General features: G+C 42.7%; 1 protein-coding gene across 3 annotated transcripts in view; it reads right to left on the minus strand.

Annotated features, from left to right (window-relative positions):
* The window catches only part of LARGE1 (LARGE xylosyl- and glucuronyltransferase 1), a 602,997-nt gene that overhangs the window by 277,230 nt on the left and 306,455 nt on the right, over positions 1–19,312 (minus strand). For all 3 annotated transcript variants that reach the window (XM_059936844.1, XM_059936846.1, XM_059936845.1), the window contains exon 5: positions 16,240–16,363. In XM_059936844.1, coding sequence (XP_059792827.1) covers positions 16,240–16,363 — 124 coding nt within the window. The remainder of the gene's footprint in view (positions 1–16,239; positions 16,364–19,312) is intronic.

Genomic DNA, 19,312 nt, shown 5'->3' on the forward strand with positions numbered 1-19,312 from the left:
GCACTATGCTAACAACAGGGATGGGGTGGGCAAGACCATCCAGCGAACTTCACATCGTAGGGGACGAGTCACACTTATAACCAACACTTAGGCCTTGAAGGTATTTAACACATAATTATATAAGAAAGATGTTTAACAAATAATTATACAATGACAAGCGTTATGACAAAGGAAGCACAGAGAGGCATGACAGCCTAATTAGGAGGGGAACACAAACATTAATACAATGGTGGGCCAAGAACAGTGTCCTTGAGATTAACCTGAGCTCTAAATGATAGATGGGGAGGGAAGACGTTTCAGGTAACATGGCGAACTAGAGAACCCAAAACCCCTTTCAATGGGAGATATGTATACAGTTTAATACACAAACATACATGTATTTACATATATATTTTACACACTATATACATATTATATAGACCTTATGTATACAGTATATATTAAGATCTATATTATAAATATGTAATACCTATGCATATACAATTATGTATTTAATACATATAATTATATGTATAGTTTATATATATTATATGAATAAAACATAAGTTGGCATGAAAGCAAAACTACAAACATTAAAAGCAAATACAAGGGGGCTTCCCTGGTGGCGCAGTGATTGAGAATCTGCCTGCCAATGCAGGGGACACGGGTTCGAGCCCTGGTCTGGGAAGATCCCACATGCTGCGGAGCAACTAGGCCCGTGAGCCACAATTGCTGAGCCTGCGCGTCTGGAGCCTGTGCTCCACAATAAGAGAGGCCGCGATAGTGAGAGGCCCGCGCACCGCGATGAAAAGTGGCCCCCGCTTGCCACAACTAGAGAAAGCCCTCGCACAGAAACGAAGACCCAACACAGCCATGAATAGCTAAATAAATAATAAATTAAAAAATTTAAAAAACCAAAAAAAAACCAAAAAAAAAAAAAACAGAGGCAACATGATCAAATTAATGTATTGAAAAAAAAAAGCAAATAAAAGTTGGAAAATTAGACTATAATTAATTCCTGAACCCAAGCATTGCCCTGAAGGAAGCAGCCCTTGAACTTCTGCTTTCTTTACCATGGGTGGGGTACAGGAGAGGGAAGATAAGGATCATGGTCTGGCTTAACAAGGAGTCAGAGAGAAGACATCTGAACAAAATTAGGACCCCAAATTCTTTACTCTCTGAATAAAGGTAATCTAGAAATAAACTCCACCATCCAGAAGAGAAAAGCCAGGAAACACACTGGTCTTTAGCTTGATGACTAACTGTGGCTGGTTGTGGGGAGGGAATCTTGAGAATTAGTACAATACCTTGAAGCTGGACCATACAATGGTGTGTGCTCTCAACTCAGGCTACCTGTCAGATCTGACAAACCTCAGAGAATTTAATTCAAAGTAATTAGGACTGACAGTGCCTCAGGCGATTGGCAGCAATAAATGCAAACATTATTTCAGGCAAACACAGGATTACACCTCACTGATTTCACAAATCAGCATGGGATTTTACAGTGTTATGTGTAGGGTTAAAACCCAGACCCACAACCAGCTGAAGGGCTTCTTTCCTGTTTCCGTCCCTTTCTAACCCAAATGTCCTGGCCAAATTACCTCTAGTCTCAGGTTCCACATCTGCAAAATGGGATCACGATAGCACTAGTTTTAAAGGGTCATTGTGAGAATTAAATGAGATAATCCACATTAAATGCTTACAACTGTATCTGGTATGTGATAAATACCAAATAAATGTTGGCTATTATTGCTATTATCACTTTCTATGTGTATTGTTGCATACTACATCTTTACTCTTTAGCTTATTAATATTTTCTCTATTGTTCATTATTAGATTTGCCAGATGTTTGCCATTTTCTTATACACAGAACCAGCTTTCAAAATTTTAATTTTAGTTTTCTGTTTTTCATTTTTCTTACTTCATGGACTTCTGCTGTTAACTTTATTTCCCTTCTGCTTTCCTCAGGTCCACACCACCGTTCTTGTCTAAATTACCAAGTGGAATGTGAGATTCATTTATCATCGTCTTTGTTTTTGAGTAATGAAAGCACTAAAGGCTATTAAAACATCTCCAGTGACAGCTTTGGGCACATGCCATAAACTTTACAGTGAAATGTCCTTCTTTTGCTATTTTCAGAGTAGGCTATAATTTTAGTTTTTATTTCCTTTTGGATTAAATAAGCATTTCGAGAAATTCTTTACCCTCTGCTAATTTCCAAGTATTTTGAACCACCCATTTAAAAGTTTGTTTTTGTTTTTTTAAATTTCTTTAATTGAAGTATACTTGATTTACAATGCTATGCCAATCTCTGCTGTACAGCAAAGTGACTCAGTTATACACATATAGACACTCTTTTTTTTAATATTCTTTTCCATTATGGTTTATCACAGGATACTGAATACAGTTCCCTGTGCTATACAGTAGGACCTTGTTGTTTATCCATCTTATATGTAATAGTTTACATCTGCTAATCCCAAACTCCTAATCCTTCCCTCCTCCAACTCCCTCTCCCTTGGCACAAATGAACCTATCTACAAAACAGAAACAGACTCACAGACATAGAGGATAGGCTTAAAAGTCTGTTTCTGACATGTAGTTTTACTACACTGTGGTAAGAAATGGGGCCTATATAATTTTTATGATTTGAATTTTAATGAGGTTTTCTCTGGCCCTCAATTTACGTAATTTTTTCATGAACACTTGAAAATCCATTTTTATTCCATTTGAAAAATCATTTTTATTCCATTTGATGGATATGAAATTTGATATCTATTGATATTGATTACAGTTTTAAACCTATCTTTGTCATTAACAATACAATTTGCGTTTTTAGTGGCTGAAACTCTGCCAATATACCCCATATTTCTACCAGTTTTTGCTTTATATATTTGGAAGATTTCTACTTGGAAAATAGCTTGGCTAGTACATCCTCTTATGGATATCACACTCATCAATTCAAAATTATTAATTTTATCTAATTAAATGTATTTAATTATATTTGTGTTCATCTGTAATTAACATATCTTTACTGTATTTGTCTTTGTAAGTCTGAGACACCCTATAAACTTTATTTTAAACTTTATAATTTATTTTAGGTGTGTTTCTTAAAGATAGTAAGCACACAGTTCAGATATCACCATTTAATCAAGCATCAGTTTTGTCCAACAATAGAAGAGTTTAAAGCATTTATATTTATTAAAAGAAATGATGCTGGTTTTGCATCTGGAATAGTATTTTATGCATTATTTTTCAGCTTTGAGAAAAAATTTAAATACATTACAATCAGCCCTTTTATTTTTATTTTTTTTTAAACTTATTTTTATTTTTTGGCCATTTCACCTGGCATGTGGGATCTTAGTTCCCCAACCAGAGATCAAACCATCACCCCCTGCGGTGGAAGCGTGGAGTCTTAACCACTGGACCACCAGGGAAGTGCCTACAATCAGCCCTTTTAAATGTACAATTCAACAAAAGTACAGTCTGCAACTGCTACAGCAATCACTACACAGAACAATTCCATCAGCCCCAAAATTTTCCTCATGCCCCTTTGAAGGCAATCCCCACCACACTGCCATTTGGCCCCTAGTAACTTCTGATCTGCTTTCAAGAATTTCATGTAAATGAAATGATGTAACATGCAGTCTTTTCTGTCTGGCTTTTTTCACTTAGCATACCACTTTTGAGATTCATTCATATTGTTACATGTGTCATATGTTTCATTGCTAAGTAACATTCCATTGAGTGGATATACCACCGTTGTTTTCTACAACTGATGGACACTCGAGTTCTATGAATAAAGCTATGTGTATTCACATACAAATTTTTGTGTGCATGTACATTTTTATTTCTCTTGGATGAACATCCAGGAGTGGAATCGTTGAGCCATATTGTGAGTACGTGTTTAACTTTTTAAGAAACTAACAAACTATTTTCCAAAGTGGCTGAACCATTTTATACTTCCGCCAACCATGTATGAGAGTCCTGGCTGTTCCACATGCTCACCAACACTTTTTATTTTAAGTCTTTTTAATCTTAGCCATTGTAGTGAGTGTGAAGTAGTATCCCATGATGATCTTAATTTGCATTTCCCTGATGACTAACAATGTTGAGCATTTTACAGGGATTTGCTGGCTATCCCTATGTCTTCTCTGGTGATGTGTCTCTTACAATATGTTGCCCATTTTCAAACTGAGTCATTTGTCTTCTTGTTTAAGAGTTCTCTCTCTATATTCCAGATACAAAACTTTTATCAGACATCTGCTCTGCAAGTATTTTCTTCCAGTCTGTGGCTTGTCATTTTATTTTTATTAATGTCTTTGGAAGAACAAAAACTATCAGTTTAGATGAAGTCCAATTTATCAGTATCTTTTTTTAGTTTGCGCTTTTCATATACTATTGAAGAAATCTTTGCCTAACCTATAGTCACTACGATTTTCTCCTTTGCTTTCTTCCACTGTTCTGTATTTGTAGCTCTTACATTGAGGGGTGAGACTCATTTCAAGTTAATTTTTGCATATGGTATATAGTGAAGGTCAGAATTCATTTTTCCCCATATGGACATCCAATAGTTTTCTCATTTTCTTTGCTTCCTACCTATCTTATGTAGAGTTTCTTTCATCTGCAATAATCATCTCCAATAACTTAGTGTTAAATCTATTTATAACTTTACCAGCGGTCACCTTTGAACTTTCCAGAAACATCTTTTTTTCCCTGATGATCAGAATGAAGGGCTGAAAAAATACCATCTGAGTTACCCTACAAAACAGCAGAAATTTAGCAGCTTTTAAATCCAACACACTTCTGAGGCTGTTTCAAAATGTCTGTGATCATCTGGTTATTTGTATGTTTGCAAGAGCAACTTTTGGCATCTGCATTCAGCTTTGCAACTGACTTAAAACAATTATTTACAGATCATTCCATGTGTAACTTCTTCCAGTACATACTGCCTGCCCCTTTAGAACAAGACCTCTTCTATTTGTGAATATTCATTTTGATTACTTTTTTGGTTGGCTGGCAAGTAACTGATGATTCTTTCTTCAAGAAGTATAATACTTTGGTGCATATTGTGTGAGCACTTGCATAACATATCTTTTTTTTTTTTTCCTGTTGCCTTTATACATGAGGGAACTTGGCTGGTATTCTCGGGTCTCTGTCTTGCTCAAAACTCTGTAAACATTTTATTAGGACATTTATTATAGTGAGAATTTTTATTCTTCAAACACAGAATGGTTCCCTCCACCTCTTACCCTTGCATTATAAGGTTGCCTTAGATATGACGCTCTACCCCTAGTCCACAGCCACCAACCATACGTGGTTGTTGAGCCCGTGAAATGCAGCTGTCCAAGGTGGGACACATAAAACATACACTGGACTTCAAAGACTTAGTGTGGAAAAAAAAAAAGTGTGCAAGATATCTCATCAGTGGGTTTCCCTGGTGGTGCAGTGGTTGAGAATCTGCCTGCTAATGCAGGGGACACAGGTTCGAGCCCTGGTCTGGGAAGATCCCACATGCCGCGGAGCAACTAGGCCCGTGAGCCACAATTACTGAGCCTGCGTGTCTGGAGCCTGTGCTCCGCAACAAGAGAGGCCACGATAGTGAGAGGCCCGCGCACTGCGATGAAGAATGGCCCCCACTTGCCGCAACTGGAGAAAGCCCTCGCACAGAAACGAAGACCCAACACAGCCATAAATAAATAAATAAATACATAAAATTTAAAAAAAAAGATTCCTCGTCAGTAATTTTTAAAATATTGATCAATATATTTTAGATATACAGGATTAAATAAAATGTATTATTAAAATTCACTTCACTTGTTTCACTTTGCTTTTGCAAATATGGCTACTAGAAATTTTTTAATTACACATGATTCATCATTACAGTTCTATTGGATGGCATTACTCAAGAGTCAGACGACTTGGATTCACAGTTTAGTTCCACAGTACTGAGTAATTTCAACAAGTCTCTTCTATAAGCCTCTATTTCCTCACCTGGAAATGGGTGAAAATAATTATAGTCACCTCAAGGCTTATTGTGGGGATAAAATAAGATTATGCATGTGAAGCTATTAAGTTCGTACATAATCAACTCTTATTAATGAGAGTTATTCTTAAAGGAAGAATTTTTTTGTTCTTTATAATTTAAATATATTTCTAATAGACTGGGAGAAAATATTTGCAAATGATGTGATGGACAAGGGCTTTATTTCCAAACATTACAAACAGTCATGCCAGTAACCAAAAAACAAACAACTCAATCAAAAAATGAGCAGAAAACCTAAATAGATATTTCTCCAAAGAAAACATACAGATGGCCAACAGGCACAAGAAAAGATGTTCAATGTTGCTAATTATTAGAGAAATGCAAATCAAAACTCTAATGAGGTACCACCTCACACCTGTCAGAATGGCCATCATTAAAAAGTCTACAAATAACAAATGCTGGAGAGGGTGTGGAGAAAAGGGAACCCTCCTACACTGCTGGTGGGAATGGAAATTGGTGCAGCCACTACGGAAAACAGTATGGAGGTTTCTCAAAAAACTAAAAATAGACTTGCCATATAATCCTGCAATGCCATTCCTGGGCATATATCTGGACAAAACTATAATCTGAAAAGGTACATGCACCCCAATGTTCACTGCAGCACTATTTACAATAGCCGAGACATGGAAACAACCTAAATGTCCATCAACAGATGAATGGATAAAGAAGATGTGGTACATATATACAATGGAATACTATTCAGCCATAAAATGAACAAAATAATGCCATTTGCAGCAACATGGATGGACCTAGAGATTATCATACCAAGTGAAGTAAGAGAGAAACAGACAAATATCATATCACTTATATGTGGAATCTAAAATATGACACAAATGAACTTATCTATGACATAAAAAGAGACTCACAGACAAAGAGAACAGATCTGTGGTTGCCCACAGGGATGGGGTGTGGGGGAGGGATGGATTCAGAGTTCGGGATTAGCAGATGCAAACTATTATATAGAGAATGGATAAACAACAAGGTCCTACTGTATAGCACAGGGAACTATTGATATATTCAATATCCTATGATAAATCATAATGGAAAAGAATATGAAAAAGAATATATATACACATATATATAACTGAATCACTTTGTTATACAGTAGAAATTAACACAACATTGTAAATCAACTATACTTCAATAAAATAAATTAAAAAACTTTTTTTCTAGGGTATACAGCCTGATGTGGGCAACTTACCACTGATTTTACCTGGATTGTAAGGGCCCCTTTTGATCTACATGCATAGAATTCTTTTTAGCTCGTGACAATTCTTCTTGTATTTCATCAAACTCTGGAGGGCCCATCCAACACCTTGACTCTGGAGTGCCTGCAGCCCTTAATTTTCGTTAGCTTTTCACCAACTCAGCCACTCCATCCCAGGGTAACGTGCCAAAAATGTACTTCCTCTAAAACACATTTTAGATGCTCTAGCATTTCACTCCCCAAACCCAGCCTTTTATCCTTTCAAAACATTTGGACAAAAACTCCTGCTCTCACTGTAAAAATTTTCTAACCTCACCATAATCTCCAGTTGACTTTGCCCACTACTTTCTCACTATCCATCAAATACCTCTGGTCTCTCTTTTTCTCTGTTTTTTTTTTTTTTTTTGGTGGGGGGGGGGCGTCCAACTCATATGCCAAAACCCATCATTATAACTACTCCCTTGAATCACTGAAGTTGTTTAACTCAAATTCTGTACAAATAAGACCTGTGGTACCAGAGAATAACACTGCACTGAAGTCCAAGAGAATGAGATTTCAGCATCACTCAGACCTCTAATTAGCAGCATTCTGCTAATACCTTTGGTAAGTTCCTTATTAACCAAAGAAAACATATGCTGTTTCTATAGCATTGGATTCTTGAAAAGACACAATGAAATCAGGTTCAGGGAAAGCATTTCCTTCTTTATCAAGGGGAATGGATGAGAAGACCACAGCAATGCAAGTGGAAAGGGATCAATGTTCAAGATGGGGAAAAGGTGGCTCAGGGGACACTAAATTGCTTTAAATGAGTTTAAGTCTGAGCTCCAGGAGGGGCCTGTCACATACAGAGATCTGGAACAACTGTTATATTCTGAAGAACCACAGAGAATGGTAGACATAAGAGACAGAGAAAAAAGTGAGCCCATTCAAGGAAGGTAAAAACTCGGAAACCACTTATCACATTAATGCGTCAGAGGATAAATTTAAGTGTCAACTAGGCTCCCAGCACTGCCATTCGGATTATAGTTGAAGGCATGGGGATGACGAGGAGAGGACTTAGTAGATATGCTAGGTCCTCAAACACTTGGCTGACCTACTCTGCAGACCCCAAACAGAGCTCATGCATTTTCTGGGAGCCACCATTGGCCAGGTTGTATCCTAAACATTGGGCCTAAAGAAAAAAGTTACGGGCCTTGCCCTCTTGGTTCTCACAGTCTAGTATGGAAGGCAGACAAGTGACCAGACAATGATATATACACTCACATTCAGTCTTTCTTAATGCTCAGGACCAATGCGGGCGGAGGGGATCAAAAAGATGAAGATTTCAGCACAGCACAAGGCGAACATTTCTAATCGAGTTTCTAAATATGGAACAAAGGTCCTTTGGGAGGTAATGATCTCTTATCTCTGGAAGGACTCAAAAGCAGAAGATTAATGACCATTTACATAGAATATTATAGAAGAAAGTGGAAGGTTATGCCAGATGAATGCCAAGTTCCTTCCTAATTAAGATTCTGTGATTTTCAAAAGGGGACAGAGCCCATTCATTAGGACACTCTATTACATAAAGAGACATGTGCCTGTGTACAAAGTGAATTGTACAACTGACACAGAAAGATTCTCTTCTAACACAGATTACAATTTCTGTTGGTTGTCTACAATGTTCCATGTCTGGTATTTAAAAGCCAAAGATCAGTCTTCTGAATACAGAAAAGTACGTTACGCATTTCACTTATCCAGGTCTGTTCTGTGATCTCGTGCTTGTTAGCGGAGAGAAAAGCCTAACACAAAGGACTGAGGTGCACTGCAGGCCTTACAGAACCAGCTCTCCCATTCAAAAACCATGCAGATAATCCAGGAACCAGTAAAGCAGTAAAGAAAATGGGAAAATGCCAACTTTTCCAGACCTGGACATCATATGTAACCTCAGCCAGCCCTCCTGCATAATGTTTGGCACCCACAAGGACAGAAAGAAGAAGAGCCTAAATCCATAAACTATTCTAGAAAAACAACCTAAAACATGTGCCCTCTGATGAGCGGTCAGCCGTCGTTTGTTCCTTTGTTGCAGAGGAAGAGAAGGTGTGTTGACGTGGTGGGTTTGGACAAGAGAAGATTTAACAGGTTAATCACAGCCATCTCCAAATACACCAAAGAGGAAGGGAAGGAAATAGAATCTGTTGAGGGCCTACTATGTGCCAAGCACCATGCTTTCCATTACAAGACCTCTTCTTTACCAATAAAGGGGACCTAGAGCTACCAACGTGGAAAGACGATTAAGTTCTCTGTCTTACTCTCATCAGTACCATATTACTGGTGAAACTGGACAAGGCAATTCTAAAGGCCACCTGGCTTCATTTCTTTCTTCTGCAGGGCATCTCCGAGCAGATCCTACCCTCTATGAGAGACACATGTCCCAGAGCTTCTGTCTCTCCTCTGCAGGTCAAGTCTAATTGGAACTGCTCCAGCCCATGGGGATATCTGGTCACTGCACTGGAAGCTCGGCCACTGCCAAGCGTGTGGTCCGTTTGAACTATACTCCAGGCCTGGATCATAAAATCCAGATCCAATTTGGAGAAGAGTCATATGTGAGATTTAGAGCAACTTGCTTAACCCCCACTGGGCCTCATTTGTCAAAAAATAGCTATGAGTATTGGGTTTCTTTTTAACCCTGAGACCCTATGAGTTCATGTCATTATCAATCCCTCCCAACTGAAAATGCCCATCACTCAGGAGGCATATCTTCCGAGGAAGCAGATGGGGCGGGCAGTAATGTCTCCATCCCCCAGTGAGAGGAACAATAGAAGTCTGTCTCCCAAAGGACAGCAGGTGCTGAAAGATGGCAGTTATCTAAGAGAACCTCTATAATACTCCATAGGGACCAGCACAAAGGCAATTGAGTATGAGTAGGACGGCAACTTTTAGAGTCAACCATCAATGTTTTCTGTAACCACAGCCCTGAATCCCACTTCATAATCTTTCTGATGCTGGTAATGAGCAGGTATCAGGTCTAAGAGAAAAGGAGATAAATGAGGGCTCCCAGCTAGACAGGGGAATCATGAAACAGCCCCCGTGCCAGCCACTTCCCTTCACGAGCTCGGGATCATCCTCATCCCAGTGGTGGCTTGGGGGTGACTTCCCGGGCCAACTAGGGGCAAGATCACAGGCTGTTGGGCATGCAGGGCCTCGTCTGAACACTGGCAAATATCTTGCTGATTTAAGGCAAACTGTCCAGAGTGGTGACTGTTTAGTTTAGAAAATGATCCTTGGATGGCAGTGATGGGGCTGTCCCAGCCCTCAGCAGCATCATTAGGAAGACACACTTTGGTCCCCAGCAGGAAGGCCGCTCGCTGCAGGCCTTTAAATGGAGGGGTTATGCTTAACTCATTTATTCTTCAGGAACAACCAGAAAAAGAACACCACCGAGAGCTCAGAGGACCCTTGTCTAGACACAATTATAGTATCTTAGCTTAAAAACAGGCCACAGAGAAGGAACCAGAACACAGGAGAAAGAACATGGGTTATGGTGTCAGTTCTGGGTTTTAATCCCAACTCTACCACATACTAGCTATGCATGTGATTTGGGGTTATTTAATCTCCCTAAGCCTCAGTTTCCTTATCTGTATAATGGGGATCATAATCGGACCGATCCACAGAGTTAATGTGAGTCATTCCATGAGAGAACCATGTAAACGTAAGAAAGAAAGTGTTCCATAAATAGCTGAGGTTACACCACAGCCTATGGGGTCCACAGTCACTGAAAACAGGAATTTTGAGTTCAAGTGCAATTCAACAGTGGCAGCTTCATCCAGTGGCTGCAACCCACGTCCCCCTCCTTTCCTTCGGATCCATCCCACCTCTGTGTCTACTGAATTACACAATCATGCATCTCCTATCATTTCATTTGGAAAGGGAAAAATCAAATAGCTGCCTTGGCATTTATTAGCTGCCTGATCTTAGGCAAATATCCTTTGACTCCGAGCTTCAATTTATAAATTGCCTGTGAGATGGAGGTAATGAAACTCCTCTCTCCACCCCACAGGGTAGCCCTGAGAAGGGAGTGAGAGCATGCCGCCACCTGCAAAGCTCCACACGAAAAGAAGTCATCGTCCTTGTCCTGCTGCCCCCCTCCCCTGGTGACAGGAGTTGCATGTCCTGGGTAGAGTTTGGGGCACTCAGTCCCCATAGCCTGTTGATCTGGGGCCTCGGAAGCTGGAAACGAATGGGCCACATAAACATGAGAAAGACCAGTGAGTGTTTCACAGGCCACAGGAACGAGCTGGCTGAGCCATCACTATATGCAAATCCGCACTAATTGGTCATTACGGAGAGAAGCACACCAGTCCAGCGCGAATTTCTCACAGCTCATTTTTAATCATGCACTGATCCTTCATAATGTCCTTTCCCCTATTACTCCATTCTCCAGCGCTAACAGATAGAATAAGGGGCCCACAGGAGTATTTCTGAGAAATGCCATTTCCAACAGCTGTACAAAGCGATTTCTCATTCCTATCGGGGGAGGCCGTCTTACGTGTCTGCGGACGCTACCATCCGACATGTTTCCTGGATGCAAGTAAAGAACACAGCACCTTTCCACGTCATCATCCATCCCTTCTCTAATGCCATCTAACGGATGGTGTGTCAGCGCGTTCCCTTCCTGGTTTACCTGTCATGGAAAGACACTCCACCTGTCCCACAGCTGCTCTTGGGATGTTAAGGCGGGTTGGCACAGATGGAGCTTCCTCATCTATGCCACTGCAGGGTCACTGGTAGACAAATACCTGGCTGTCTGCCCATGCCCTGAGCCACAAGGGGTCTCAGGAATGTGGTGAACCCTGACAGTGACCAAGAAACCCCTTCCTCAACCTAAATGTCCACTGACAGATGAATGGATAAAGAAGATGTGGTACATATATACAATGGAATATTACTCAGCCATAAAAGAGAATGAAATAATGCCATTCGCAGCAACATGGGTGCAACTAGAGATTATCATACTAAGCGAAGTAAATCAAAGAGAAAGACAAATACCATATATCACTTACATGTGGAATCTAAAATATGACATAAATGAACCTACCTATGAAACAGAAATAGACTCATAGACATAGAAAACAGACTGGTGGTTGCCAAGGGAGATGGGGTTGGGGGAGGGATGGAGTGGGAGCATGGGGTGAGCAGATGTAAGCTATTATATACAGGATGGATAAACAAGGTCCTACCGTATAGCACAGGGAACTATATTCAATATCCTATGATAAACCATAATGGAAAAGAATATAAAAAAAGAAGGTATATAGTATATGTATAACTGAATCACTCTGCTGTACAGCAGAAATTAACATGACATTGTAAATCAACTATACTTCAATTAAAAAAAAAAAAACAAAAAAAACTGAAACCTTGGGGCTTCCCTGGTGGTGCAGTGGTTAAGAATCTGCCTGCCAATGCAGGGGACACGGGTTCAAGCCCTGGTCTGGGAAGATCCCACATGCCGCGGAGCAACTAAGCCCGTGAGCCACAATTACTGAGCCTGCACGTCTGGAGCCTGTGCTCTGCGACAAGAGAGGCCGCGATAGTGAGAGGCCCGCGCACCGCGATGAAGAATGGCCCCCGCTTGCTGCAACTGGAGAAAGCCCTCGAACAGAAACGAAGACCCAACACAGCCATAAGTAAGTAAATAAATAAATTAAAAAAAAAATAATAACCTGAAACCTCTTCCTAATGGCTTTATGTCTCTTAGGCACCCAGTGCTGAGTTTACTGTGTATCATTCATTCAGCAAATGTTTTCATAGGTGAGGCATCATCATGGTTTAGGTTTGCTGAGCAGGTGTTAAGGTTACAAGGGTGATGAAAAACAGACAGGATCCCAGCTATTTCGGAGCCTGCACTCTAGGGGAGACAGACATTTACCAGCTTATCACACAAAGGCGTGAAAGCTTGCACTTGGCAGTGAGTTTACTGAAGAAACGTATGTGATCCTCCGAGAAGATACAACAAAGAAACCCCTATGAGACGACGAAGGCAGGGAAGGTGTCCTTGTGTACATGGGAGCTTAAGCAAGAGAACGCGGACTCAATTAGCGATGGGGGAGAGCAGGCTCAGAGTACAAGAGACAGAAGAAATGCCTCGTGCAAAGGCCCCCAGCGGAAGGGAAGGGGCAGAGCAGACTGGAAGATCCAGTGGGGAAGCAATGGAGCCAACAGTACAAGACGAAGTCAGGAGGATGTAGGAGCCAGACGGTGCAGAAAAACTCGACTCAGTTAAGGACTGTGGTCTCCCCATCCTAGTAGCATCCGGAAATCACTGAAGGTTTTACGCAGAGGGTGGGGAAGGTGTGCCTGGGCTTGCCTTTGGAAAGGCTGACTCACGCTACTGACGGAGAACAGATGCGGGTGAGGAGACGTGAGCGGAGGAGAAGGGAAAAGACTTGTCTGGGAAAACAAAACAAAACAAAAAACTGCTGTTGTGTTGGCGAAAGAGCACACAGGGTTAGACAAGGATGGTAGCAGGGGAGACGAAGACCAGCTAGGACCTCAAATGGCCAGATGCTCGGAGAGAGAAAGGGACCCATCGAAGGCAAACTCTCGGTTCTGGATGAGCAACTAAGTAGGCGGTGGTGCTAGATTCCAGGAGAGGCTCAGGTCGGGGGGAGTGGGCAGACCACGGTTTAGGTTTGTTGAGCAGAATTATGTATAAATTATTAGGACTGTTATCATGAATTATGGAAAAATTATGTTTTACAAAATGCCTTCATACTCACTGTCCTTACCAGATTCTGACAACTGCCTCACGGGATACAGGACTGTGGGTGATAGATGTGTAAGAGGCAGGGAAGTAAAATGCAGATGGTAGGGATACTGCGTGGCAGAGTCAGCAGCAGGAGGCAGGGTCAAGGGCAGGACTCTGGAGACGATATCCTTCAGAATGCCTCAGACTGTTATTTTTTTTTAATGCTTATTTTTCAAGCCATGGAGTCCTCAATTCAAATGGACAAAACTCCAGTGTGTAAAAATAATGATACCTGGATTCATGTGGGCATGAGGGATCAGAGCCCTAGTCTTCCCCCACACCAGTCCCCTCCTTTCCTCCAAGACTCTAAGGAAGCCTTGGGGTTCCCGGGGGCAGCTCACAGGCCACCGTGCCTTACCTTTCAACCTCCCAACTGCCCGTGGATTTCCCTACGGGCCTTCAATCAAGAGCATTTGAATCCTATATTGCCATGGCTGCAAAGGGGAATGAGGGATTGTCAAGAACCTGCTGCATTTCAGGCACTGCTGGGCCTTCACATGAGTTATCTTATTTAATCCAATATCTTCTTCCACAGCTGGCAGGGTTCCACCCATTTTCAGCTGATCAAGCCAAGGCTCAGAACCCAAATCAGATAGCTCTTTAATGGCAAGATGGGAAATGAAGCTGGGGTTTTCAACTACTTCGTGGTTCCTCAAAGAGCAGAGGGGGTGCAGGCTTGCACAGGGCACAGACACAGGACTGCACTAAGAAAGAACATGCATATGCTTTGCCAGACCTGCACCCCCCCCCCGCCCCCCGCTGCTTTTCCCCATGGTGCTGGCCCTCAGACCCCGGGAGACAGAGTGGCTTGCTTTCACCTTAATTAGCGCAGCAATTTGCTAAATTTTGTTTTTCCCTTTTTAAGAGTGTTAATCAATTTTAGCTCAGAATAGATTGGAATGGCACACAAATTACCACGACAATCCCCAAATGCTAAATTCCGAACATCTCGATCAACCTCAGAGCCTGAAATATGGGAAAATCAGCAACTCCGGCCAACATCTTTGTGATCTATTTAAAATGCTATGGCTCTGAAATGAAAAGATAATGGCTTTATGAGGCTTAGACCAAGCAATTTGCTAAAATCTGCCTCATGCCTAGGTGTTTAGTCCTTCCCAAGGTGACTGGAGACAGAGCAGCAACGGTTTCTGCAAAGTTACATGTTCCGCTAATAACAGCAATTGGTTAAATCCACAAGCATTACAGGGTACCAACAAATGCGCCAGAAATACAGAAAAGAACAAGATGTGCTCCCAGCCCCATCCCCTGTTAAGAAGGTTCTAAACTAAAGCAGTCAACGGGCAAGTGAACAGAAAACGTCTTCCTCTTTCCTGGAGGAGTCATGGGAAGTTCTCAGAGGGGGTGGCCATGGAGCTGAGTCCTGAAGGATGAGTGGGAGCTGTGACAGGTAGCTGGAAGGGTGTGTCAGATAGAAGGAACAGCAGAAGCAAAGGCTCAAATGCAGGAGGGAGGGCAGAGAGCCCAGAGGTGGTTTCTTCGAGCTGAGTAATAAGCAAATTTGCAGGAATGGCCAGAGATGAGACTGGAAGATGAGTAAAGAGCCAGAATATGCAGGACTTTTAAATCAGACTGTGAATCTGAAGCTTGATGCAGACCACGTGGTACCACAGGAGGATTTTAAGCAAGGGAATGATGTGGTGAAATGAGTCTCCCTTGGTTGAAACCCTCTGGCCCAACATAATCCTTAATATTTATTCAACATAGTCTTTTAAAGCACATTCACATATGTTCTCTCATTTGAGCCTCTTAATTACTCCATGAGGTTGGTGTTATAAGTACATTTCTACTCATGAAAAAACAGATCCAAAGGTATAGCTTGTTTACTTTGTGTCTTATGACCAGTAAATGACAACATACGAATTCAAACCCAGGCCTGTCGGACTCAGCGCTGACCTCACCGGGTAACAGAATTCTCCAGATATCGGCCACCATAGGCCTTCCTTAAATACGGACCAGGCCGGTAGCCTCCAGCCTCCACAGAAAGCTTTGGTGGCCAGAACTGCACAGACCAACACGCATTCTGTGCTAAAGAAATGGTTGCTTTAATGCTTCAGATAATCAAATCAGATTCAAGTGGCAAACACCCTCAGTTATACCCTGGACGTTTCCGGTTTGCGAGCTGAGATTTCTGCCTTTGCTGCTGTCTACTAAACCAGAAACAAGAAAAGCATCCTGCTTGACCTCCCTTCCCACCGGTACCTTGAGCTCATCCGCGTTGTAGAAGTCTACTCGCACGGCAGGCACCATCCAGGTCTGGAAGAGCGTCGCCAGGATCTGCTCGGCGATGGAGTCGGCGATGAGGTGGAAATGCAGGGGGTTCCGCCTGTGGGCAGGGAGAGGAGGAGAGTCAGGAGGGAGAACCAAGGCCGCAGAGACACGCTCTTACCAGCTGGTAACGTGTGGCCAGTTTCTAACAGCAGTGCTGAAGGACAATCAGGCATGTTTCCTACTGGGGAGGATGTCAGAGCTGAGAAGGAGAGAGGATGTCTCATTCAACCTCAGGATTTCAGAGACGTGGCAACCAAGGACCAGAGAGAGTAAAATCACTGGTGACACTCAATGCAAGCCAACTGCCATACCTGTTACTACGGCATCTGTGCTTCTAAAAATCTTAAGTAGAGCATGTGTAACAATTTGGTCAATGCTTTATCTTTACCACCTGGATGTACCAGCATCAGTGCAGAAGCACGTGGACAAAGGATGAGGTCTCTGGACCGGCTGTGTGGAGTGGGCAAGTCACTTCTCCCCCAGCATAGCACTAAGTCCTGTCTTCTGCCTGTTCCTCTCCGAAAGAGAAACAGGCAGCCACGATGGCATCACCTGGGGCTCCCATAACTGAGAATCAGCTCATCCTCACTTGTAATATTTCTAAAGCCTTTATTCATTCTACCTTAGTTGACCCACTGTTACACTGAGCCAGCACCCAAAATACAAACCAGCAGTACACAAGGGCAAAGCTTCCAATTCAAATGGAAATGGGTTTGAAGCCCAGATCTGGCATCTATTACGGGAGGACTTTGAGCACGTCACTTATACCTCTGCACTGCTGCTTCTTCGTTCTGCAAAATGTGAAAAGCCTCCTCTACGGGCTACTGGGTCAATTAGATGAGATAAGAAGTACAATATATGATGCATCTCAACAACAAACATAGATGGGATAATAATAGACAGCAGATACGCCTTCTTGAGGGACTGCCAGGCACAAACCAGTAGTTCATCCCAGAAGAAATATTATCAGAAATATCATTGCTCTAGTATGAATAACAGCATACATCGTAATACCACGAATGAGCACCTCTGGAAATCTAAAGATGAGAATGACCTCGCCCACCCCAACCTCAAGGAGTTCTTACTATTTAGAGACAGTTAAATATAAACCCAAATATAAACAGAAGGTGGATTGTGATAACAGGTACAACAGAACACAGGGTTCCAGGAGAGTAAAGAAAAAGAAGGGCTAATCTGGACCGGGTCAGAAGAATGTGTAAGAGTTGGGGGAAGTAGTGCCCTGAAGGATAAATGACTTTATTCTTGGCAAAGGAAGAGGGGACTCGATCCAAGGAGAATAACACGAGACTCTGGCTGGAGCCCAGTGGGTGCTGAGGGTGTGGTGGGAAGGGAAGGGCTAGCAGGGACTCGCGGGTTCGAGCAGAGAAGGGGAGAGATGCAAGCACGTAGGGAGCAGTGCAATGAACGCCCACTTAAACAGTCTGGATTTGATCAGCTCGGTGGCGGGGAGTAACAGACTAGCCCCATAGCTCTCAGCCTCCTGCACAATCGCTCTCCAGCCCTGTTCTAAGTTCTAGATACACAGGTTTCTTTCAATTCCCCCTACCCCCATGCTCTCTCTCCACCTGGGCCTTTGCACATACCGTTTACTCTGCAGGAAACCCTCTTGCATTTGCTCATTCTATAAATACTTATTAAACGCCCACTGTTCACCAGGTGACGAGCAGGATGCTGGGGACATGGTGGTAAGACACCATCCCTGCTCTCGTGGTCTTGTCCTCTCCTTCTTCCTCCTCCTCCTTCCCCGCCTCCACAGCCCCCATTCAGCATTTGGTTCTCTCTCACCCAGCCTTCACTTCTGAGGTCTGCCATCATTTGCTCTTAGAATCCTTCCCCGATGACCCAGGACTAAGTCAGGGGCCCTTCCTAATGCACAGTCATCTCAGCATCTGTGCCCATCCTTAGGCTGTGGCTGCCTGTTTACTGGTCTGCATCCCCCCTCGACCGTGAGCTCAGGGGGGTAAAGGATGCCAGTTGTGTTGAAATGGAGAGCCCCATGATCGAACTCAGTGCCTGGGATGCAGCAGGAGTTCAATAAACGAAATGAAGAGTGGGATAGGTGATGGATAGTGGGCAGCTAAGGGGAACAGAGGTGTACACCTCATTTAGGAGATGAGGTGAATGTGAAACGAGAATCCGACTTAGTGTCTGGGGAAGAGCAACAGAGAAGTGGAATCCAGAGGAATTTCAGGAGAAGAGATCTTAGATATGGGAGAAATGGAGAGGAAGAGGAAGACACGGGGGTTCCTGGGCTGGTGGTGATTCGTTCAGGACAGGGGCTACAAGAAGAAAGGCACACTGGAGGAAGACGATGGGATTGGGACTGGGTAGACCAAGTTTAAGGTGAGGGTGGCAAAGCCAGGTGGAGCTGGGTAGATGAGTCTAGACCTGAAGAAAGTTATTATCCAAGGCCAACCTGCCAAACACAAAACAGGTACTCAGGGTGCTGAGCTGAACAAATGACCCAAAGGAGCAATCAGCACTGCTGAATTTCTCCATGGCACCCACGGCGTGAACACTGCAAACTCTCCCATTAAACTATCTATACTCAGAAGGAAGGGGCATGCCTGCCTTACAGCTTCCCTGGAAGCCCTATAGGTCGCTTCCCTATAAGAAGCTGCCAGCAGTCCTAGGTGATGATTGGTGGCATGAGGCAGTGATGGTGTGTTTGTTCACTGGCCAGTGACTTACCTGGACGCTAAGCCAGAGACATGCTAGACAGCCACTTGGAAGTCAGAGGGTCCCTGTAGCCCTCAGTGTCGGCACAGTCATGTCCCTCTCCCAGGAGCCGTGACCGGAGTTTTATGTATCAAGAATGAATGAAGATAAATCTGTATAACTGTCAGCTTGCATTTTTACCCACAGTAGAGAGATGGCTTAATTTTAGACATGGGGTAACAATACCAAACAGATCAAGATACTCATATTTGCCCCAACGCATCACGTTTTCCACACATCTGTATCTTTGTCTGGGCTGTTCCTT

Source organism: Balaenoptera ricei, chromosome 10 (assembly GCF_028023285.1).
Source record: "Balaenoptera ricei isolate mBalRic1 chromosome 10, mBalRic1.hap2, whole genome shotgun sequence".
In the NCBI taxonomy this organism is placed as follows: domain Eukaryota; kingdom Metazoa; phylum Chordata; class Mammalia; order Artiodactyla; family Balaenopteridae; genus Balaenoptera; species Balaenoptera ricei.